The sequence below is a fragment of the Schistocerca gregaria genome, chromosome 11, assembly GCF_023897955.1.
Source record: "Schistocerca gregaria isolate iqSchGreg1 chromosome 11, iqSchGreg1.2, whole genome shotgun sequence".
In the NCBI taxonomy this organism is placed as follows: domain Eukaryota; kingdom Metazoa; phylum Arthropoda; class Insecta; order Orthoptera; family Acrididae; genus Schistocerca; species Schistocerca gregaria.
Genome location: NC_064930.1, coordinates 111,651,717 through 111,677,634, shown reverse-complemented (window position 1 = coordinate 111,677,634; position 25,918 = coordinate 111,651,717). Strand labels below are relative to the sequence as shown.

Genomic DNA, 25,918 nt, shown 5'->3' with positions numbered 1-25,918 from the left:
GTTGTTTTAACATTACATGAACCACTTATTTCAACTTTCTGCATTCTTCCAGTTAAGTATGAATTAAACCATTTGTGCACTGCCCCCCTCAAACCCTAATGAGTTAGCTTATCTAAAAGAATTCCATGATTTACACAATCAAAGGCCTTTGAGAGATCACAAAAAATACCAATGGGTGATGTCCGGTTATTCAGAGCATTTAATATTTGATCAGTGAGAGCGTATATAGCATTTTCTGTTGAAAAGCCTTTCTGAAAACCAAACTGACATTTTGTTAGTACTTTATTTTTACAAATATGGGAGGCTATTCTTGAATACATTACTTTCTCGAAAATTTTTGATAGAGCTGTCAGAAGAGAGATTGGTCGGTAGTTACTACTGAGGTCGCTGATAGGGAGTAACAGGCAGTAGGTGGCAGCAAACTGCACCTAATATGAAAAACATATGGCTTTGGGGTGTCCTGATATGATTCATCACGTAGTGTATGTTTATACAGTGTTGGCCATCCAAAGTGCAACACCTGAAGGAAGCGTCCAAGTCGGATGAGATTTGCGGCACTTATTTGTGGCAGTGAGACATCTTCGTGACTAGCATTTCAGCTCGGGTGCCACTAGTGCAACCTGCAAGCGCTGTATAAAGAGGGAACAGGTGGCTGTGTGTACGGATCAAAATTGTTCATTAGTGCAGTTGTTCCTTGTATGTCTCACAGAATACAGTTGTATCTTTTGAACCTGTTTCAGAATTTTGAGAGGAAGAGCAGCTGCCTATAGGAACTGCAGATCATCATTGAGAGAAACTGTTGCTGCTGTTTAAGCAATTCAGATTATCAGATTATTTATAAATATGTTCCAGATATTTTGGTTTTTATGATACGTTTCACATTGCCCAGAATCTCATCACTGCAGTCTTACTGAATGTAAAATGTGTATAATGTAATCTGAAATTGGAATGAAAGTCAGACCTTAAGCTACTTACAGGGGTTGATAAAAATGTGTGCTCCAACCGGGATTCGAACCCGGGACCTCCCGCTTATATGGCATACACGCTATCCGTCTGAGCCATCGAGGACACAAGAGGATAGTGCCCGTTGTAATGGTACTTGAATTACATAACCATTACGGCACCTAAACTCGACCTCTCGATACCAGCAATATTCTAACGTGTTTCTGTAAAGCAGTTGACATATTTCTGAGACAACATTCAGATATGATTTCATTAATGTAGAGATACTTTGATACATCAGTATGTTTGTATTGCAATAATATTATTCTTATGTATATTTTTTCTTTTGTTACTATGATCTCTGACATACTTGTAACTCTGATTATTAGTTAGTTAGTTAGAATTAGTTAGAGTCGTACCTTGTAAAAGTCAAGTCTTGGACGTCATGTTGGAAAGACGCATAACATAGTCAGCTTATAAAATGTGAACTTTAACAGTGAGGAAGATGGTTTTCAAGTATGTTTTGTATTGTGAAGTGATGTTTTGTGTGTTACGTGATACTGCAACAAAAGCAATAAAAAAGAAATGTAACTTAAATTTGGAGTTCTGATTACTTTTTTTACATCACCATTGTGCTAACTTTCAGAGGTTTAATCTTCAAGAATGGTTTACGAAACACGTCTATAAAAGTTTAAAAATAGCAGGATAAAACCTAGGCCTCTTTGCATCTGAGCTTGGAATCACCACCACCTAGATTTTTGATGATTGAGCCATGACTTTACAACGAGACCAGCGTGGGATACACGAAAAGATGAGTGCCTAGATTACTCATTATTACATGAAATGACTTTATTAACTGTGCTCTAATGACACCTGCCACATAATAACTTTGTTGTTGCCCGAAAATGCAGTATTTAGCAACCTGAGCAACACCACAATCATTATTAATTTTTGACCTTTGTTGTGGTAGGGTTGTTAGACCCTGCAGGGACTTAAATCTGTCACACTCCCCGTGAGACCTGCGTGTCCAACTTACTATCCACACATTAAATTTGTAATGCTCCTGTCCACATCTTCATAGGGATAAGTCTTACCGGCCAATGATCTTCTTCAGTGCAGACGCACTCGCATTGTCCGAACTCTTACGTGAATCGGTAGATTGACTGCCGTGAGAAGTATAGTGGGCAGGGGCACTACAAATTTATTGTGTGGACAGTAAGTTGGAAATGTGGGTGTCACAGTCTAACAACCCTACCACAACAAAAGTCAAAATTTAATAATGAATTGTGGTGTTGCTCACACTGCCAAATACTGCATTTTCGGGCAACAACAAAGTTATTGTGTGGCAGGTGTCATTAGAGCACAGTTAATAGTCATTTGATGTAATAATGAATAAAGTAGGCACTAATCTTTTCGTGTTTCCCACACTGGTATCATTGTAAAATCATGGCTCACTCGCCAAAAATCTAGGTGGTGGTGATTCCGAGCTCGGATGCAAAGAGGCCTAGGTTTTATCCTGCTATTTTTAAAGTTTTATAGATGTGTTTCATAAACCATTCTCGAAGATTAAACCTATGAAAGTTAGCACAATGGTGATGTAAAAAAATAATCAGCACTCCGAATTTAAGTGACACTTCTTTTTTATTGCATTTTATTTTGTTGCAGTATCACGTAACACACAAAACGTCACTTCGCAATACAAAACATACTTGAAAACATCTTCCTCACTCTTAAAGTTCACATTTTATAAGCTGGTTACAATATGCGTCTTTCCAACATGACGTCCAAGACTTGACTTTTACAAGATCCAACTCTCTAACTCTAATAATCGCTTACGCACCCAAAAATCAAGAGCAACAAGTACGTCAAAGATCATAGTGACAAGAGAAAGAATACACATACAAATAATACCATTGCAATATAAACACATCGATGTATCAAAGTACCTCTACATTAATGAAGTCAAATCTGAACGTTGTCTCCAAAATATGTTAAGTAGATAACAGAAACACAATAGAATACTGGTATCGAGAGGTCGAGTTGAGGTGCCATAACGCTTATGTAATTCAAGTACCATTACAACGGGGAGTGTTCCAGAGAGAAGTCCGTGCAGGGGCACTATCGTCTGTGTCCTCAACGGATCGGACGGATAGAGCGTCTGCCATGTAAGCAGGAGATCCCGGGTTCGAGTCGCACCCCGTCGATATTTATCGATGCCTCTAAGCAGCTAAATGTCTGAATTTCTTTGTAACTTAATTCTTCGAGAGCTGCAAGGTCACTAACGGTATCTCTTCTTTCGGACATGCCCTTATAACAGATACCATTTTCATATATTTAATCTAATTCAGTGGTAAGCTTAAAATCAACTGCTGCAAGTTATACAGGCCCAAGGTAAGCAATACGTAGTAGTTTGACCTTAGATATTTTCCGAAATCTTTACCAGTTAATGCGACAATGTAAGGTGAGCTTTCGGGTTCAAGTCCCATTCTGGCACACAATTTTAATCTGTATGTTTAGAAGTTAATATCGAGCCATTCGTACCGTGAAGTTGCAGTATTTTGCCGACGTGACACCAGTCTCATGTCGCAGGGGAGCCCCCCGGAGTCACCCCACACTCCAGCTGGAGGGCGACGCAAATTTTCGTTTCGCTTCCCTGCCCCCTCTGCCTCCTCCCTGTCCGGGGGCGGCGGGGGTGACGGCGGCGGTACTGGCACGACGGGGCGTGGACGCCGTCACGAGGTGCGGCGCACCTTCTCCGAGGAGGCGGCGTCCATCCCGGACATTCAGGTGAGTGAGACTCCTTTCAGGAATTCCATAGTATATCCCTACGGCCCTCCTATATTCCGTGAAAGTGGAGGATGGCAGTATTCGGCTTTCACGTACTTCCTTCGAGGCTTCCAAATGTCTATACTGAACGGATAAAGAAAATTGATTATGGAGAACTTACTTTTCTTTCATGACTTGTTTCAGAATATCAAATTTCTCTCTGGAGTTCTCCTCCATAAATTGCCAATTCCTTTCACGGTGTCACTCAGCTGTGCAGCTAAAAATTTCTCAATTAACCCATTGCATCAGATTATGACAAAGTCCAGATTTTTTGACGCTCGTCTACATTGGTATCATGACTGTTGTGATAGTGGTGAGGCTGTCACTCTTAAAGTCAGAGGATGGCATCAAACTGGCTAGGTAATGAAACTTCCTGGCAGATTAAAACTGTGTGCCTGACTGAGACTCGAACTCGGGACCTTTGCCTTTCACGGGCAAGTGCTCTACCAACTGAGCTACCCGAGCATGAATCACGTCCGGTACTCACAGCTTTACCTCTGCCAGTCTCGGTCCGGCACACAGTTTTAATCTGCCTGGAAGTTTCATATCAGAGCACACTCCGCTGCAGAGTGAAAATCTCCTTCTGGCTAGGTAATGTCAGAGTGACATCACAGATATGCCGAGTTCTGAGGCGACGCCCTGTTTGGCGTGGATTGTTTACGCTCACTCTCCGGCCTCACTTGCGGCACTGCCAATTGTATCGGGTGGTAAACAGTGTGAAGTGTTTATATGTGGTCTCTCTTTTGTGAATGCCCAATTCTGTGTATTACAAAAGTGTATAGACAATGTCTTAATTGAAGTTGGCACACAGTTCCACTGCTTGCATAATCACAAAGTCCCAGTAGCTCAAAGTGTGAAACAGACTGTTTTGTATATTCAACACACTGTGCTGAGCAGTATGTTTGTAATGACCGGCCTGCTAGTCACTGCTGCCAAAGTCTGAATGTGAGGTAGAGTGCCACTGTGATGTTGTAAAAGACACAGTTTATGCGGGTGCACTAGAAAATGAAATTTGATATTTTGAAACAGACTGTGTGGTCAGATCATTGTACGGCTGTCCTGGTTTTTGTCTTTCCTGGCTTCCCCGTATCATTTAAGGCTCAGTCAAACAGAGTGCGAGCACGTGCAGTGATGCAGCTGCCTGAGTCACTTGTTGCGAGTTAGTTGGCTGCTGTGCAGAAGACACGAGTTGAGTTTCCTTTGAGGAAATTAAAATCGTAATTGTATTACATTAATAGTAAAAGAGGTGACTATTATGAATTTCACTATCTTTGCAGGGAACTACAGTCTTGATGAAGACCACTTCTTCAGATATTTTTGTACATCTTTTGAAAAGTTTAAAATGTTACACGAACTCTACAAGCAACTAAAATATCAACATTTCGACCATCTTTTCAGAAATCTTCTTAAAAGCAGTGGAGTGGTAGATTGTGGAGACAGTCTTTACTTGTACTGTTGTATTTCTTTTGTCAGGTCTACATCTTCTTCTACATCTACATCTACATCCATTCTCCGCAAGCCACCTGACGGTGTGTGGCGGAGGGTACCTTGAGTACCTCTATCGGTTCTCCCTTCTATTCCAGTCTCGTATTGTTCGTGGAAAGAAGGATAGGAGGGAGCAATATACTGCTCGACTCCCCGGTGAAGGTATGTTCTCGAAACTTTAACAAAAGCTCGTATCGAGTTACTGAGCGTCTCTCCTGCAGAGTCTTCCACTGGACTTTATCTATTATCTCCGTAACACTTTTGCGATTACTAAATGATCCTGTAACGAAGCACGCTGCTCTCCGTTGGATCTTCTCTTTCTCTTCTATCAACCCTATCTGGTACGGATCCCACACTGCTGAGCAGTATTCGAGCAGTGAGCGAACAAGTGTACTGTGACCTACTTCCTTCATTTTCGGACTGCATTTCTCTAGGCTTCTCCCAATGAATCGCTGTCTGGCATCTGCTTTACTGGCGATTAATTTGATATGGTCATTTCATTTTAAATCATTAATGCCTACTCCCAGATAATTTATGGAATTAACTACTTCCAGTTGCTGACCTGCTATATTGTAGCTAAATGATAACGGATCTTTCTTTCTATGTATTTGCAGCACATTACACTTGTCCACATTGAGATTCAATTGCCATTCCCTGCACCGTGCATCAATTCGTTGCAGATCCTCCTGCATTTCAGTACAATTTTCCATTGTTACATCCTCTCGATACACCACAGCATCATCTGCAAAAAGCCTCAGTGAACTTCTGATGTAGTCCACGAAGTCGTTTCTATATATTATGAATAGCAAAGCAACAGTCCTATGACATTCCCTTGCGGCACACCTGAAATCACTCTTACTTCGGAAGACTTCTCTCCATTGAGAATGACATGCTGCGTTCTGTTATCTAAGAACACTTCAATCCAATCACACAATTTGTCTGACAGTCAAGAAACACGGCATCTACCTGGGAACCCATGTCTGTGGCTCTCTGAGTCTCGCGGACGAATAGTGTGGGCTGGGTTTCATACGATCGTGTTTTTGAAGCTCGTGCTGACCTACAGAGTAGATTTCTAATCTCCATAAAAGTCATTATACTCGAACATAACACTAGTTACAAAATTCTACAACTGATCGACGTTAGAGATATAGGTCTATAGTTCTGCACATCTGTTCGACGTCCCTTCTGGGAAACGGGGATGGCATGTGTCCTTTTCCAACCCTTTGGAACGCTACGCTCTTCTAGAGACCTACTGTACACCGCTGCAAGAAGGGGGGCCAAGTACCTTCGCGTACTCTGTGTAAAATCGAACTGGTATCCCATCAGGTCCAGCGGCCTTTCCTCTTTTGAGTGATTTTAGTTGTTTTTCTATCTCTCTGTCATCTATTTCGATATCTACCATTTTGTCATCTGTGCAACAGTTTAGAGAAGGAACTACAGTGCATTCTGCCTCTGTGAAACAGCTTTGTAAAAAGACATTTCAGGTCGCTAATGATGGCACATTCTGGGATGGCAGAGGGTGTTACTCGGGCAGGTATTTGCTAGGCAGTACCAAAGTGGTGCTTCATGGCAGTTCTCTTGCAGTTGCCTGATTATAGCATTGAACTGGGGTCATGTGGAGCCACTGGCTGGTAAACACACGCAGTCTACTGGAGTAGCATCTCCAGAATCAGGGCTATCGGTAAATTGGAGCTGTCCTTGTTCGTTCTGTTAGGGCACTTACTTATTTTGACAGCCTCTCACATTTTTTGCTGTCACTATTGCAAGGCAGAGAGTGAACATGAGCTTCTTCAAAATCTGTAGATTGGCCACAGTGCTGGTCCCGTGTGTCTTGTAACCAGTTTGTCATGTTGCCCAGTTGTACACAGCGTTCGTGCTCCCACAGGGTGAAAGCTAATTGCTTTCCCAGTTTCACCAACCTTGACATCGTCACGTTCCAATCGAAGTTTGTAGGTGCCTTCAGTGTAAAGAGCATCTACAGAATTCTTTGTAGACCTCACCTGTGTAACAATGTTTACTTCGTGTTGCCCAGTGGCATTGCAGAATGAGATGTCAGTAGTCAGATAACAGCCAAAATAATGCAGTATGCAGTGCAAGACTGTGACCAGAATCCAGCAGTCAGTCAAGTGTTTCATAATGATGCAGTCAAGTACACAAAAAGACCGATGATCTTACTGTCTGGTCTCCTCCCCCAAACAAACCAAATCCCAAATACACAAAATGATTATATACAAGTTGACACTAGCTGTTCAACTGGTTGTTACCTATCTCACTTCTTAGATAACTGAAAAATTGTGGAATGTTACATGGTATATTGTGGTAGGACCACACTCTCACCACGTGTTTTTGAATGAGTATAATACGAGTAGTTCCAGCACACTTTCAGCAAGACTTATTTATTAGTAGCTGCCGAAAGATTACACACTGCAGATCTCGTTTGTCTAGGGGTTCTCGAAGTTTTGTCTGCAAAATAATCATTCCAACAAGCATGGTCTGGGTTTTCTTCTTGTTCGAAATACACACTACCAGATCTGAAATACTTTCTGCTAAAAATTATATTTATTCCTACTTTTTGTTTACTAACTACACCATATTCACTATGAACACTGATACTCTAAATGCATTATACTGCACTGGTCACATAAACACGTCTTATCTCCCTCCAATACCGACAAAGAAGTGGCGGGCAAGCCAACATGTGCCCGGAAGCTGCAGACATTCCTGCATTCTAGATTTTTTGGTCTACTGACCTCAATAAACTCCAAAGATACATATAAATATACAGCATTTAACATCTCAAACAAATCCATTATTTCTCATAAAAGAAAATATTCATATTTAAATAAATTAAACACATTTTCTGGTAACATGATGAAATTACCTTAACTCTTTACTGTGGGCATCGTAGTTTTCGCATTAGAGATAAACTTTATCTCCGACAGTTAATTACATTACACTGTGGAAGCTTACAAACTTGTGTTAAATAGGCTCGCTGACCTCAATATCGTGACTAAATTGAATTTTGCACCGTTAATTGTTAGTCCAATGCTAGAGAGGGAAAATAATTAGACATCCCAGAATTGTATTAAATGATATTCCAGAATCACACTTTGGTGTTGTTATGTACAAGTTTAGTCTGTGATTAGGAATAATTATAGTATACTACTGTTCTGAGCATATTATGAGCATGATTAAAGGCAAATATTAAAAATGCTGTAATTTTTTTAATTATAACCATGAACAAAAGATTTACTTGTCAGTTTTTGACATAGTCTACCTGACATTGGATACACACATTCCACTGCTTTGAAAGTGCGTAGATATCACAACGAAAGAATTCATTCAGTCGTGTGTGTAGCAAGTCATGCGTCGCAGTTTTCATGTCTTTGCACCTTCTGCCTGCCTCCCTTTGCCTCTTTGAGTGGAGTGAACAGATGAAAGTCAGTTGGAGAAAGGTCTGTAAATGAGTAGTATGTACCAGGCATTCAAATTTCCTGATTAGTCTCAAATGTCTTACAGGCTGTATGCGATTGTGCTTTGTCATGCTGTAGCGATGCTCCTAAAGTCAGAAGTTCTCATTGTTTACTCCCAATTGCAGAGTGAAGTTGATTCAACATGTCTTAATAAAAATTTCTGGTTGCTGTCACTCCAGAATTACTCCATTTTCATTTCAGACGAGAATTAGGATGACTTTTCCAGCAGACGGCAAAGTGTGGAATTTTTTTGGTTTCGACAAGGAACTTTGGCACCATTCTTCGCTTGACCTTTTTGTTTCTGATTAGTGACATAAGACCGGAGTCTTATTGCACATAATGATTTTTCCAAGAGATGCATCACCTTTGACGTGGAAACACTGCAAAAGTTCTTCACGGGCATACTGTATTTACTCGAATCTAAGCCGCACTTTTTTCCTGGTTTTTGTAATCCAAAAAACCGCCTGTGGCTTAGAATCAAGTGCAAAGCAAGCGGAAGTTCTGAAAATTGTTGGTGGGTGCCGCCACAACTTACTTCTGCTGTCGAATATATGTAGCGCTACACGGGCATACCTTGTAGGCACGAAGATAAATACTAGTGCCAAAACCTCTGCGTCCGGAAATAAATTAAAAAAAGGTGGGAGACGAGCTTATTTTCTCCGCCCTGAGTTTCGATCACTGCATTTTCATACATTATCGAACGAAGTAAATACAAATTCCGTGTTGTTCGTCTTTGAATGTAGCAGCATTTCAATGAACTACGAAAATCCAAGTGGCAAAACTGTTTGGGATGTTTGTCAATATGGCCAACTCTAAGTTCTGATTTTTTTTCCTATCTGTGAAAAGAAATGGTTGCTAATAGGAACTTCTATGAATTGTGAATCACACGCAGTATTCTCGTCACCATGAGAATAATACGAATATAAACATTTTGCCACGTATTGTTTCATGTTTGCTGCTCTGTCATTTAAATCCTGTCTGCCTAATAAACTACGAAACTAGAGTGAGACAGCAGCAAACGCGCATGAATATACATATCATGTCATGTTTCTATTCATATTATTCTTATGCCTAATAGTGATACAGTCAGAAATGAAGCACAGCAATTGACTAGATTTTTATATCTAAGATGACTCTAATTTCTGTGTAGAATGTAATGTACTAAAGAGGCGTCTGCAAAGTTTTTCAAACGGAGAAAAATTTTCGCTAAACTCTCATTCAAAACATCTTCTTCTATCATACGCAGTCTATTATTTGGTTCTTGTTGATCATTATCAAAGAAAGCAGCAGTGTAAGTAACAACCAAATAGCAGTTTCTTGCCATTGTTTCGCTAATGAGATGAGCCCCCCCCCCCCCCCCCCCTCTCTCTCTCTCTCTCTCTCTCTCTCTCTCTCTCTCTCTCTCTCTCTCTTTTTTGTTATTGTAAGCAGCAGTAGCGCACACAAAAGCAAGCCATGCCGAGAGCGGTGACAGGCCGTAAACACTCATTATCAGAATGCGACAAACAATGCAAGGCACAGTACAGTAATGCATTTTCAGCTTAGAGTGACATAAACACCTATAACAAAGAAAACTGCGCTTATCAGATCAAAGAAAAATAAGCAATCGATTCAAACCAGACGAAGTATGTGAAAAAGGAAGGATACCCATATAACTACGGATGGAGTGCCTGACGCATAGCAATGGCTACCTGGTAAAGCTTAAGTGCTAAGCTTATGACTCGAGCCAAACTACTGTAGCGGTATCGTCATTCATTTGACCTAAATTGTGTCTCATATTACAATGAACCAACTTTGTTTCGATTTGGAGGTACGGCCTACAACTTTTCTCCCCCCTTGAATTTCGAGTCTCAAATTTCAGGTGCGGCTTAGATTCGGGAATTTTTTTTTTTTTTTTTTTCCTTGATTTCGAGTCTCATTTTTCAGGTGCGGCTTGGATTCGAGTAAATACGGTAGACAGGACAGTCTCCTGATTTGGCAGTCAGCTGGTGTGGCACCCATGCTGCAGCCACCTTAATGTAGTGCAGAACATTGTGAACAATATTCTGCACTGAACCAGTACCAGTCTTCAAACCTGTAGCTGTTTTGTTCAGAGTTGCACATCTGTTCTCCTGTACGAGCTCTCCGCTAATGCAATATTCTCATCTGCCGCTACTCGGTGAGTGTGCCCTGGTCGTGAGGTATCCACAGAAGTTACACGACTTTTAAACTTTCTACACCACTCGTACGCTTGCTGAAATGACAAATCGTTGTACTGTACTGTCCTTTGATGACTTGCAATCGGTTCGACACCTCCGCTACACAAAAAATCTGTCACAGATGACTGCTCAATCCCGGTGCTTGTGGATAGCAGGGCAGCCCTATTGTTCTAGGTGCTGCTGCCCTCGCCTGTATTTTAGCATCACTTTATATCCATCTGTTACTTTCTGAACCTCAAGGAACACTGCTGCAACCTACAAACTTCATTACCTAACTGTTTGAAATTTTAAGAAGCTTTTAAAGTTTTCATTTGTATTACTCTCGTAGTATATCAGTTGATCTATATTTTGTACAGCAATATTCATGTGGTGGTATATGTTCTGCAAGTGTGCATTTATTTATGAATATATAGAACTGATTAGTAGGTATTTGACAGAGACCTGTGGCCATGGAGGCCTTGGGTCCAATCACAGGTAGGGCAGGGGTTTTTCCCCATTCCAGTCTCCCAGCATGGCCCCAGGTCCACCTGTGGGGTTAAGGAGGCCGGGGCGGCAGACCCACCAATCTCCCCCTCCTAGTTCTGTGGCAAATAGAAGGGCTTCAGCTGGCTTAATAGTTCAGTCCTGAGCTCGTGTGACAAGCTGTACTTTACCTCTCATTCAGACTTGCACAAACAAGGGTGAGTCAAATGAAAACCGTAAATTTGTAACAACAATTAGAAATTTCGCACCGTTATTCTGTAAGTTGGTAAGCATGTTACAAGCAGCGTGCAGAATGGCCTGTATATGGCAACGTAGTGCAGATGCACACATACCGTCGCAGTATCAGTATACAGATGGCCGCCCCACTTGCGATTTTCACCAGGGAAGAGCAGCATTCTGTTATTCGGTTTTTGCGTAGTGAAGGTGTGAAACCTATTGAAATTCATCAGCGAATGAAGGTTCAGTACGGTGATGCATGTTTGTCACAGCAGCAAGTCTACGAATGGAGTAGCAAGTATGCAAATGGTGTGACTTCAGTGAAAAATGCTCCTCGTGCAGGTCAGGCAAACGAGTTGCGACTCCACAGAACATTGCAGCAGTTGAAGCCACAGTGAAGGAAAACTGCCGAGTGACACTGAATGGCATTGCAGCATGTTTACAGATTAGTCACGGGTCAGCACACCACATTGCGCACGATGTGCTCCAGTTTCACAAAGTGTCTGCAAGATTGGTGCTACAGCAGCTGACTCCCGAAATGAGAGAACAACGTGTTTATGCTCGTGAGGAACTTCTTCGGTACTTTGAACGAAAAGGTGACGGCATCCTTGCAAGAACCGTTACTGGAGACAAAACCTGAGTTCACTTCCACCAACCGGAAACAAAGAGAGCGAGTGAGGAATGGCGCCATTCCTCATCACCAAAACCAAAGAACTTTCGAACAGAACCATCAGCAGGGAAGGTTACGCTGACTCTCTTTTGGGACAAAAAAGGCGTCATTTTGGAGCATTACATGCCTAAAGGAACCACTGTCACCAGTGCATCGTACACAGATTTCCTAAAAAATCATCTGCTGCCTGCAATCAAATCAAAGCGACGTGGATTGCTGTCAGCAGGTGTCCTTTCCAAGATGACAATGCAAGGCCCCGCACTGCCCGTACAACAGTTGCAACAATCACAGACCTGCATTTTGAGTGTCTTCCTCATCCACCATAATCACCAGACCTTGCCCCAAGTGATTTCCATATGTCTGGACCACTCAAAAAAGCAATGGGAGGAATGAAGTTCCATTCTGACGAAGGGGTACGCCACGCGGTGCACGAGTGGTTGCGCACACTACCAAAAGAATTTTTTTCTAATGGAATTTATGCACTTTGTAAGCGCTGGTGGACTTTCATTGAGCGTGGGGGAGATTATGTTGAAAAGTGATACAGCTTTGTACCACTGCTGCACAATAAATAATATTTAAAAAAATATTTAAGGTTTTCATTTGACTCACCGTCGTATTTCTTTCCACACTAAGCCTATTTCGATGAGTTTTTGTATTTGGTGTGGCTTGTATAGTACAAAAATACATTTACACACACCAGATTGATGAAAGCACTTCATTTCTTCTGGCATTTTTCGCACTCACTCGCCACGTGCCATTTAGAATATTGTCAAATGCCAGCCGACTGCCGTAGGTGACAGTAGTCTAGTGCAGCGACTCGCCTCCCATTTTGACTGGGACGGTGCCACACAGAGACTGCGTCAGGCTGCTCACTCCCTGTTTGACTGAGCCTTTAAGGTGAACGCTGCGGTGGTTCCTTTGACGAGGCTGCTACTAATCCGTAGCTGTTGCTCATTTTGTAAGGAGTGTACCGTGCACGGGATGTGGAATCGAACTATACTTTTTCTCGTTCTCCATTTCCAATCGAACTATACTTTTTCTCGTTCTCCATTTCCAATGTTTTGGTGACAGCTAGCTAGGTCAAGAAATTTGCTACCGATCGATTAAATTACGTATTTACAATCGCAGACTCTCGTGTGATGCCAGACTGCTATTCTTATCGAGTGTCATGTTTTTTGTTGTTTTTTTGTTGTTTTCTCATTAGATTTAATGCTAGTATGATGATGCAGAGTGGTTAGCATTTCCGCTGCTCTCTCTGACAGAATGCACGGTTTTGTGAAGGTACCGTCGGAGCAGTCTTCTTCGGACGACTCCAAAAGCAAAGATTCGGAGCATGTAAGTTTGACAAGAAGCTATAAAGTGAATTTGCACCTGTGCTTACTGTTTCTGCAAATCTGTCAGCTGCCGACAAAAGGATTGTGCTTGCGTGTTCTCTTCTGTACTACGTCGTGTCAGTCATGTCACCTTTCCTATAAACCTCTTTCACAAGAGCAGCTGGTCGGTGGGGCATCGAGTGGGGTGAGAAGGGGGGGGAGGGGCAATCCATCATGTTAATAGCTACTGAAATAGTCCAGTTTTCAATCAGTTTTATAGTGAAGCCTGGAGGAAAGTAGATTGCTGATTAAATCACACAGTAGAACAGCTTTATATGCAGTTACTGACATTCACACTATATCACCTATGAGCAGTTTGATATTTCTGTCATCATTGAGTAGCCTGTCTCTTCTAGCTCACAATTTGCCTGCAGACCCTGTCTCCTAGAATTTCCTGCTTTGATGTACTCTGTGCCTCCATTGTATACCTCATGCAAACTCACTAGAAGAGGTCAACAGAACACATATAATAGATTGAGCCAGCTTATTAGGGAAACGGTGCAAAAATAATTTCCTGCATTTTAAATTAAATTTTCGGAGTTCTGCCACTGACTTCATTACACTTTACTGATCTCAAGACCACACAATACCGGGTGCCCATAAAGTCCCATTACTGTTTCATAAGATTACAACTTTGAAAGTATTAGAGTTAGAGCATTGAAGTTTGTAGTAAAATATTTAACAGATCTCATAGGGTTTTCTTTTTATCAGACTTTCAGTGTGTGCCCCTCTCATTTCTGGTATAACATCGTGACACAGTATTAGAGTTCTGCCCGTGTAAGTGTTAGTATTACAGCAGCAGCAGTTCTGATTGCCGCTCCAGTTCGTGTACCGATGAGAGCAATGTCACTGACTGTTGTTGTGTACATACAACCTTTGACTTAACCCACAAAAAAAAAAAAAAGTTTAATTGTTCAACGTTGGGAGAGATGGGGTTGTGCTGTGGAACAATTGTAACTCACGCAACTCTCAGAAATTTGGCATGTGGGCACGTTCAGTCTCTTATGCGGGGGTGCATCATTGTGCTGCGAGATGACAAACGGTTGCAGCTTTTCAATCTGTGCTAGTAGGAATTTTCTCAGGAGAAAAATAAATCGGCCTGTCACCCTATTGTGCATTAGAACACAACAAAAATTAAGCTTCTGGCTACCACAGATGTGTTCACGTCTCTCGTGTGGGTTTTTCGAGCCACAGATCTTAATGTAGTGATTCAGGTGTCAAGAAATGTGAAGCGTTACTTCAGCTGAACACGGGCACTTTTTCACATAGTCATCATCAGCTGCTATGGAGGCTAGCACAGAACACACAAATGTGTACCATAGAAGGCAATTACTTCACTGCTTTGCCTGTACCATTAGCATTTTGTATGCATAAAGATGTAACTGCTTATTATGTAGCACTTTACATACAATTGATCTTGCTTTCTGCAGTTCACTCAATGCACATCGAATTAATTTCTTGGGACTGTATTGAAATGCAACTTGTGCCCTATCTGTGCCTTTGGCATTGCCTGTCTCTATAAAAAATTTTAACCACCCCATTACGTTCATTTTTGCCAGTGATACCCCTCCTTTCTGCCATCAAATGCTGTCACAGGGCTAGATTCTGCATACCAGACAACACATTGCACCGTCTCCTGGTCTGTTGCCATTTTGATACACCCAGAGTAAAATCTGTGACAAGAACATTAAGAAAAACATGATTGAGAGCTGCTAAACATTTTACAGCAAATCACAATCCTCTGAAATAGTTTCCAAGTTATGATTTTTTGAAATGATAGGAGAGCTTTATGGGCAGGGTGCAATCTTTCATCATAGGTTTCCTCTGTTCATGATGTACAGAATTAGATTTATACCTAGTGTTAATTTTTTCTGTGTATTTCACTTTTTATGGTTTCACATTGATAAAAACTAACTGAATCAGTTTTTTAATGACAATAATATGCTGCACTGGCTATCGTAACTTGCATTAGAATATCCTTTTATTTTGTGTTTTACACTACTGCACAATTTCAGCTGTGTATCCATTTTCAAGTGTACTGTATCACCTGACAAGGTCCTTTACATTTATTTTTACTCTCAAGGCACATCTATTGTTAAGAGTTACAAACTGGTGATGATATCAGTCAACATTTCTTTTACATGTACTATTTTTCTACACAGTCTTCTTAATTTTGTCTGACCTTATGCTAACATTGTATACGAGCACACATTTCCTGTTGGTGAAAGCTCCTGTCCTGATCTTATAGCCACATTTTCAATGCTCTCCTTCCACTTTAATCATCTTCAGTATGTGGCCCACATAAAGACTCTGTAAGTGGCCCAAACAAATACACATCCGAGAGCACCATGTCTGGGACATAGGCGGATGAGGCAGTGATCTCCAACCCAGTTTTGTGATGTGTTCCTGGATTTTGAAACTTGTTTGCTTGTGCACATTGTTGTGTTGGAGCAAGATTTCTTTTGGATTTGTGCCATACTGAATGTGTCGGTAGCGGTTTCTGAGTTTGTCTCTTCACATATGGCTCTGAATAAATTATTTGAATGTGTGGTGTCTGTTGTCCATGGAAGCCTTAGCTGTGATACGTGTCCTGTAAATTGAAGGTGGAGGGAGAGAAAGGGAAGTGTGAAGTGAGGGGACTGGTGATGTCAGCTGCGTCAGAACTTGATGCAGAATGAGTGGGGACAAGTGAAAATGTGTGCCAGACCAGGATTCGAACCCTGGGTCTCCTGTTTACTAGGCAGTTGCATTAACCATTACACCACAGCGTTTATCGTAACTGTGTGCACTATCTTGGCATTCCTCTCGGCTGACCCACATTCCCACTTGGCACCACCTGTCCACAGACCCTGTCCGTGTCCTCTGTGCTCACTACTTTGAGATTCCCACAGGAGGTCGGACTTAATTGTGCATCTGCACTGAGGGTGGTCTGAAAGAACAGACACCACGCATTCATATAATTGATTTCCCTTAATGGGCAATGAATCCACCATCGTCAATGTGGATGCACAATTACGTACAGCCTGCAGCAGGAATCTCAAAGTAGCGAGCGAGAGGGATGTGGACAGGAACTGTGGGTAGATGGTGCTAGGTGGTAATGTGGGTCTATCAGGATGTGTGCCGAGATGGTCTGCACAATCGTGCTAATCACCATGTCCGAATGGCGCAGTAGTTAACGCAACTGCCTAATAAGTAGATCGCAGGTTCGAATCCTGATCTGGTACACATTTTCACTTGTTGCACTGGGAGCCGAACCGCACAATAACCCTGGGTTTGGTGTGGGGCGGCGGAGATGTGAAGTGAAGTGCGGCAGTCGTCGTGGGGTTGTGGACCACTGCGGCTGCGTCAAGGACGGAGTCTCTCTGTTGTTTCTAGGGCCCTGGTTAACATACAATACAATACAATACAATACATTGATGCCATTTTGATGGTTTACTAGAGCTCTGTCATGGTGCTAGAGTTGTTCAAATCTTTGCGCACATGTCAGATTGGAAGCCCCTGAAAGGATATTTTCCTGTGTGTGTTAATGACTTTGGAGCATTATTTATTGAATGACCCTCATATGTACATCTACACGTACATCTACGTCCATACGCTGCAAACCAGCTTAAAGTGCATGGCACAGGGTACATTCCATTGTACCATTTATTAAGATTTTTTCCCGTTCCATTGACGTATGGAGTGTCGGAAGAATGGTGGTTTGAGTGGCTCTGTGTGTGCTGTAGTTATTCAGACGTTGTCCTCAGGATGCTTGTGTGAGTAATATTTAGGGGGTTGTAGTATATTTCTAGAGTCGTTATTCAAAACCAATTCTCGAAACTTTGTTACCCGAGTTTCTCAGGATAATTTACATTTGTCTTCAAGAGTCTGTCAGTTCAGTGTCTTCAACATTACTGTAACGCTCTCCCACGGACCAAACAAACCTGTATTAATTTGTGCTGCCCTTCTCTGTGTACGTTCAGTATCCCCTGTTAGTCCATCTGGTACGCCTCCCATATTCAAATTACAGTCAAAACTTGATGCAGCTGGGTGCTCAGACTATAAAATAAACCACACGAGACCAAGTGAGTCTCAAACGGCGATTCTGTACTGGCGAGTCATATGTTACATCTGAGCTTTTATAGAAACACTTCGTATTATGTTGTTTGTTTTTAAAATTGTGTGTCCGAGTTGCATTTTAACATTGTTTGATCAGTGTAAACTTTTCCCCCAACTTTTAGTAATTAAATAATTTTTTGTAGGCACATTTATCTTATTTATGGCCTACTGAAAGTGGGGTTCGTCACAAAAACATAATTGAAGTTACGACAGCCAGTGCAGTTATTACTATCCTCCAAAAAGCTTATTTCTGCTGTGGACCTCATTGCAAGCAAAATTTTGGAGCGCCTCTAATATCTGGAACAGGTTTCTGGGTATTGAACAGCCCAGTGTGTCGTAGGTTTTCATCCACGAAAACAAATTTTGTGCATTGAGTATGACACCTGTTGCTGAACTTTCCTCTGCACATCAGTTTGATTTACTGGGCATTACATTCTACTGAGCCATACATTATATCTTCGTCCACGAGTTGCTATAACGAGTGCCGCTCTGTCTTTGACAGACAGACACCAGCAGTAGGCTGTAGTAAGCACCATAGTGGGCACATCGCATGTCACTGTATCGTTTTTCGAGGCAGCTGTGCCGACATCAGTGCTGCGAGCAGTCGTTTGTTTTGAAACGGGAGATGACTCACACAAATACTCATTTGAGGCTGTGTACCACCTGAAACATTAATTTCTGGCCACTGCTCCCTCTTCTCAAACTCTCAGCTTACAAGGGAACCTCCCCATCGTACCCCTCTCAGATTTAGTTATAAGTTGGCACAGCGGATAGGGCTTGAAAAACTAAACACAGATCAATTGAGAAAACGGGAAGAAGTTGTGTGCAACTATGAAAAAAATAAGCAAAATATACGAATTGAGTAGTCCATGCGCAACATAAAGGATAACGCGAGCTGCGGAGCATCGTGGTTAGCGTGAGCAGTTACAGAACGATAGGTCCTGGATTCAAGTCTTCCCTCGAGTGAAAAGTTTACTTTTTTATTTTCGCAAAGTTATGATCTATCCGTTCGTTCATTGACGTCTCTGCTCACTGTAATAAGTTTAGTAACTGTGTTTTGCGACCACACCGCAAAACGGTGCGATTAGTAGACGAAAGGACTTGCCTCTCCAATGGGAACCGAAAACATTTGATTGCAAGGTCGTAGGTCAACCGATTCCTCTACAGGAAAGCACATCTGATATATTCTATACGACACTGGTGACGGCATGTGCGTCACATGACGGGAATATGTTGTCGACCCACCTAACTTGTACACTTGGCGAATGGGTAAAAAGATTCTTCTACCTTGCCTGATTTAGGTTTTCTTGTGGATGTGATGATCACTCCCAAAAAAGTGATGAAATAATAGGAGTTTGTCACATAAACTGAAAATAAAAAATTAAAATTTTCACTCGAGGGAAGCCTTGAACAAACGACCTCTCGTTCCGCAGTTACTCATGCTAACCACGGGACCACGGAGCTCCCGAGCTGACACTTTCCTTTATGTTGCCTAGCTTGCACATGGACTACTCAGTGTATGTATATTTTGCTTATTTTTTTCATAGTTCCACACAACTTCTTCCTGTTTTCTCGATTGATCTGTGTTCAGTTTTTCATGGCCTATGCACAGTGCCAGCTTATATCTAAATCTGAGGGGGGTGTGATGGGGAGGTTCCCTTGTTAGAATGTTTTCTTGGCTATGTAATGTTGACCTTAAAGTTCTGAGATACTCTTCACATTCTTCTATCAGGAACATAAATGTCTTAAGTTGGAATGCCCTTGCATAGTGACATTATCATCTTCGCCTGGACAGCTGTAATAAAGCCTGGCTATTGCAAAATACCAATATATTCACAGTGTTATTTAGGCACCTTGCATAAGCTGTTTGCAACACTGTCTGACTGTCTCATATTTCTCATAGCACAGTATGACCAAGTATTCACACGAATCTCATTCTGTGGCATGTGTCCATCATACAATCAGCAGTGTTGTGGCTAGATAGAGACGTTCAGTTCTTATAAAATGCCTCAAGGAAGTGTCCAGTTGTGCCTTCTATAAAAATGTCTTCTTATACGTTCAGGCAGTAAGCTGAGGAACCGCATACACCTTCTATTACCTGTTAGTCCAGCCTCATGTATATAAGTAGAAAGCAACTCTGGCCACCAACGACCGTTCTGATGAGTATAAGACTTGGTTTGGTGCAAAGGAGATAATATTCATCAACACTAGGAGAAAAGTTCTATGCACAATATGTATGGAAAGCAATACCTGTCAAGATATGGGCTAAAACTTCAGAATGAAGCTCAACTTATCTCGGTTGTGTTGTTAAGGGCCCTGAGGTCGGTGGCAGTCATAAAGAAAAGACAGTCGACATGAAGATTACAGATATGTACCGATCATTACTTCGGAACAAGTCTCAGATTTCTTGGGTATACTGTATACACCCACGTACACTGCATACACACGCAGGACCTCTTCCCATGCCACTGCCTGTTGCATCATGGTGGTCTGCCATTGTCACATTCAGTAGTGGTGGCACAGTGACAAATTACAGTTATAGTATAGATCTTATAATTTAATTTTCCTCAAAACATTTGAGTCTCACCGTTGTCTACGATAATGACAGAAACTGAAGAAATGAATTAAAATTCGTGCCACGGCCAGGACTCGAACCCGAGTCTCTTCGCTTACTAGACAGGAGTGCTAACCATTACACCACCACAGCACTGTGGCTAACGTAGCTGTGGTGGTATAACGGTTAGCGTTTCTGCCTAGTAAGCAAGGAGACCTAGGTTCAAATTCTGTCCGTGGCACGAATTTTAACTCATTTCTTCAGCTTCGGTCATTATCGTAAATTAAGAGTTATGTTGTGATTTAACACTTGTACTACACTCCTGGAAATGGAAAAAAGAACACATTGACACCGGTGTGTCAGACCCACCATACTTGCTCCGGACACTGCGAGAGGGCTGTACAAGCAATGATCACACGCACGGCACAGCGGACACACCAGGAACCGCGGTGTTGGCCGTCGAATGGCGCTAGCTGCGCAGCATTTGTGCACTGCCGCCGTCAGTGTCAGCCAGTTTGCCGTGGCATACGGAGCTCCATCGCAGTCTTTAACACTGGTAGCATGCCGCGACAGCGTGGACGTGAACCGTATGTGCAGTTGACGGACTTTGAGCGAGGGCGTATAGTGGGCATGCGGGAGGCCGGGTGGACGTACCGCCGAATTGCTCAACACGTGGGGCGTGAGGTCTCCACAGTACATCGATGTTGTCCCCAGTGGTCGGCGGAAGGTGCACGTGCCCGTCGACCTGGGACCGGACCGCAGCGACGCACGGATGCACGCCAAGACCGTAGGATCCTACGCAGTGCCGTAGGGCACCGCACCGCCACTTCCCAGCAAATTAGGGACACTGTTGCTCCTGGGGTATCGGCGAGGACCATTCGCAACCGTCTCCATGAAGCTGGGCTACGGTCCCGCACACCGTTAGGCTGTCTTTCGCTCACGCCCCAACATCGTGCAGCCCGCCTCCAGTGGTGTCGCGACAGGCGTGAGTGAAGGGACGAATGGAGACGTGTCGTCTTCAGCGATGAGAGTCGCTTCTGCCTTGGTGCCAATGATGGTCGTATGCGTGTTTGGCGCCGTCCAGGTGAGCTCCACAATCAGGACTGCATACGACCGAGGCACACAGGGCCAACACCCGGCATCATGGTGTGGGGAGCGATCTCATACACTGGCCGTACACCTCTGGTGATCGTCGAGGGGACACTGAATAGTGCACGGTACATCCAAACCGTCATCGAACCCATCGTTCTACCATTCCTAGACCGGCAAGGGAACTTGCTGTTCCAACAGGACAATGCACGTCCGCATGTATCCCGTACCACCCAACGTGCTCTAGAAGGTGTAAGTCAACTACCCTGGCCAGCAAGATCTCCGGATCTGTCCCCCCATTGAGCATGTTTGGGACTGGATGAAGCGTCGTCTCACGCGGTCTGCACATCCAGCACGAACGCTGGTCCAACTGAGGCGCCAGGTGGAAATGGCATGGCAAGCCGTTCCACAGGAGTACATCCAGCATCTCTACGATCGTCTCCATGGGAGAATAGCAGCCTGCATTGCTGCGAAAGGTGGATATACACTGTATTAGTGCCGACATTGTGCATGCTCTGTTGCCTGTGTCTATGTGCCTGTGGTTCTGTCAGTGTGATCATGTGATGTATCTGACCCCAGGAATGTGTCAATAGAGTTTCCCCTTCCTGGGACAATGAATTCACGGTGTTCTTATTTCAATGTCCAGGAGTGTATTTTAATGGTGACTTGTTCCAGTGAGTTAAAACAAAATCCCTGTGAGGTGCTGGAATGCTGTTCCGGCCAAAATTAAGACCTTGATGTCACCTGTGACAGGCTTTTATATTAATGTGTATACGAGGTTCGACAATAAAGTAGTGAGACTGATTTTCTTTGCAGGGTGTGGCAACCCTGCAGGCGTGCATAGGCACAATATCTTTGACGTTGGTATATAAGCTGCTTCCAGCCCAAGGAGCACATCGATGCCACTGCTCAGTTGTGAGTTGTGCTGTAATACGTTAACACGTGTTTGTGTCTCTCGTGACAGAAATGGAGCCGCATAATATTGCGCAATGGTATGCCATTTCTTTTTGCGTTAAATTGGGTGATAATGCAGCGTCAACTTACAGTAAGCTTCAGAAGGCTTTTGGAGAGGAGGTTATGTCAAGAGCTCAAGTTTTTCATTGGCATAAAATGTTTAGTGAAGGCAGAACAAATGTTAAATGAATACTGCAGTGGGTGACGGTCAACCTCACGGACAGATGTCAACTTGGCCAAGATGCGTGAACTCGTACAATCTGATCAAAGATTGTCCGTGAAAATGATTGCAGAAGAACTGAATGTCAATTGAGAAACAGTTCGTGTAGTAATAACTGAAGATCTTGATATGAGACAGTTTTGTGCAAAAATGGTCCCCAAAAATCTCTCGCCACAAAAGCGAGAAACACGGAAAAATGATGCAGCCGATCTGTTAGAGCAAATGGAAATCAATCCAGAATTGTTGAGCCATGTTATCACTGGTGAGTAAATTTGGTTTTTTCAGTACGATCCAGAGACAAAATGCCAAAGTTTGCAATGGTGCTCAAAGGGATCACGCAGACCAAAAAAGCTCACATGTCAAAGTCAGAAGTGAAATGCATGCTTGTGTGCTGCTTTGATTCCAAGGTAATTGTTCATAAAGAGTGGGTGCCTCCTGGACAAACAGTTAACCAATATTACTACAAAGGAATTTCAGTAAGACTTTGTAAAAGAGTTCTTTGTGTCCATGCCAACATTGCTGATAGTTGGATTCTGCATGACGATAACACGCCAGCCTATACTGCTGTGTCAGTACAGCAATTTTTAACCTCAAAACAAATTTCAGTACTACCACAGCCACCTTATTCGCCAGATATCACTCTGTGTGACACCATTTTCAAAAAACGCAAGATGTCCAAAAAGCTGTGACGAGGGTCTTGGAGGATATTACAGGAGATGAGTTCCAGAAATGTTACCATCAATGGCAGAAGTGCTGGAAAAAGTGCGTGCAATCAGAAGGGAACTACTTTGAACGAGACAACACTAAACTTGACTAAAAGGGTAAGCAACATTTTTTTTTTTCTTCACATCAGTCTCATTACTTTATTGTTGCACCTTGTATGTAGTCTTTACCTACTAGGTACTGTAAACAGCTTATGTCCAAATGTGCCCAGCTGTCAGTGTTCATTGAGAAATGTTCCTGGAAGAAGAGAATATTTTTACGTGTGTAAACAACCCTGTAAATATGTTTGACAGTTTGACTGCCAGAAGTTACTGCAGCTGCTCAGGAGTTGATAATACTGTCACTCTGGTGTAAGTAATAATAGTCAACCACTTACGTGTTCTTTTATACAGATAGCACTGTCGAGATACTGCAAAGGCAGGGCAGACGTGTTTTAAACAACATTTTTGTGATGCTATGCTCTGGTATGCAGGTTTGAGACGCCAGTCGTGATCCTGTGCAAAAATGTTTCTCCAGTTCATACAGCATGTATGATTTGCACCACTGTTCTTGCAATATACCTGTTGATAAGGACCTAGGATTGAAACATGAGTATTGGTGGAAAATACATAAAAAGGCAAAGATTGTCATTTGTAAAATTCTAATAGATGTAAAAACTGACCATGTGAAAATTATCTTGCAGCTGTTACAGAGCTGTATTCTGAGAGCTGTGGAGTGCTTCATTTGTTGTATACCATTATTCTGACAGGCTGACAGTGTGTGTCTGTTAGTCGCTTTTCCTTTTACAAATTCCTGTTGGCCCAAAATTGCTTAATAAATAGCTCTAATTCTTCCTTAGAGATAGGGCACACTGTAATGCTATCTCCTTTCACTTCTTACAGAGGCGACTGATCAGTACATAGAATTGCACAATTGTTTCGATCCGATCGAGCTGTTGAAGTGGGATGTGTGCTACGTAAAAGTTTACATTGTGGGGTGAAATGCAGATTACATAAATGTTAGTGATGTGTTTTTCAGTAGTAATGCCACAATATTATTTGAGTACTCAGTTGGTTTATAGTGGGTCATTATAAAAATATTTATTACGAATGCAAATGAGGGTTTGCTACATTTTAACTTTGTTCTCTGGTAGTTTGTAACTGCAAATTGTTAATGTTGAAGGATGTTTATGTCTCTGATCACTGATATAATTATTGTTGTTTTGTATACATGGGTTTGCAAAGCTTATATTTCTGTTATGCAAATAATCTAATTTGTTTGGTTACAGACTGTGATGTCTAATTGTGCATGTATCTGCATAATTAAATAAAATAATATGTGCTTTTGCTGTACATTATGTGCTGTGTACTAATTTAAGTGAGAGCCTACTGCAACAGCAGGTGCGTATAAGTTTTGGACATTGGAAATGTCAGTTTTGAAGTTTTCTGTGTGGTCTTATTCTTGTTTCAATTCGTCAGGTTTCATAGGCACATGTGAGCCAAAGCTACTTCATTGTAGACAAAGTAACTATATAATTCACAGAAAGCCAATAAGCAAATAAAAAAATAGATTACAGCACTATACACAATAATTACTGTGGTGTAGAGGCTTGCAGGAGCCTATCAGTGGCCTGCATGTTGCTGCAGTGTGCTAGAGAGAGAGAGAGAGAGAGAGAGAGAGAGAGAGAGAGAGAGAGAGAATGAATACACTGTATACAGAGGGTTACAAAAAGATACGGCCAAACTTTCAGGAAACGTTCCTCACACACAAAGAAAGAAAAATATGGTATGTGGGCATGTGTCCAGAAATGCTTACTTTCCATGTTAGAGCTCATTTTATAACTTCTCTTCAAATCACATTAATCGTGGAATAGAAACACACAGCAACAGAACGTACCAGTGTGACTTCAAACACTTTGTCACAGGAAATGTTCAAAATGTCCTTCGTTAGTCGTGCATCCACCCTCCGTCGCACGGAATCCCTGATGCACTGATGCAGCCCTGGAGAATGGCGTATTGTATCACAGCCGTCCACAATACGAGCACGAAGAGTCTCTACATTTGGTACCGGGGTTGCGTAGACAAGAGCTTTCAAATGCCCCCATAAATGAAAGTCGAGAGGGTCGAGGTCAGGAGGGCGTGGAGGCCACGGAATTGGTCTGCCTCTACCAATCCGTCGGTCACCGAATCTGTTGTCGAGAAGCTTACGAACACTTCGACTGAAATGTGCCGGAGCTCCATCGTGCATGAACCACATGTTGTGTCGTACTTGTAAAGGCACATGTTCTAGCAGCACGTGTAGAGTATCCCGTATGAAATCATGATAAAGTGCTCCCTTGAGCGTAGGTGGAAGTATGCGGGGCCCAACTCTGCATTTGTAAACACTGCACTGACTGCAAAACCATGTTCGTAATGAACACTAACCTGTCGATGCTACGTACTAATGTGCTCGATGCTAGTACTGTAGAGCAATGAGTCGCATGTCAACACAAGCACCAAAGTCAACATTACCTTCCTTCAATTGGGCCAACTGGCGGTGAATTAAGGAAGTACAGTACATACTGACGAAACTAAAATGAGCTCTAACATGGAAATTAAACGTTTACGGACACATGTCCATGTAACATCTTTCCTTT

General features: G+C 42.4%; 1 protein-coding gene across 10 annotated transcripts in view; it reads left to right on the top strand.

Annotated features, from left to right (window-relative positions):
* LOC126295315 (activated Cdc42 kinase-like) overlaps window positions 1–25,918 on the top strand; it is a 335,217-nt gene that overhangs the window by 190,363 nt on the left and 118,936 nt on the right. For 6 of the 10 annotated variants that reach the window (XM_049987766.1, XM_049987765.1, XM_049987761.1 and 3 more), the window contains 2 exons: window positions 3,532–3,729; window positions 13,575–13,628. In XM_049987766.1, coding sequence (XP_049843723.1) covers window positions 3,532–3,729; window positions 13,575–13,628 — 252 coding nt within the window. The remainder of the gene's footprint in view (window positions 1–3,531; window positions 3,730–13,574; window positions 13,629–25,918) is intronic. The other 4 variants (XM_049987770.1, XM_049987769.1, XM_049987768.1 and 1 more) reach the window with 1 other exon arrangement.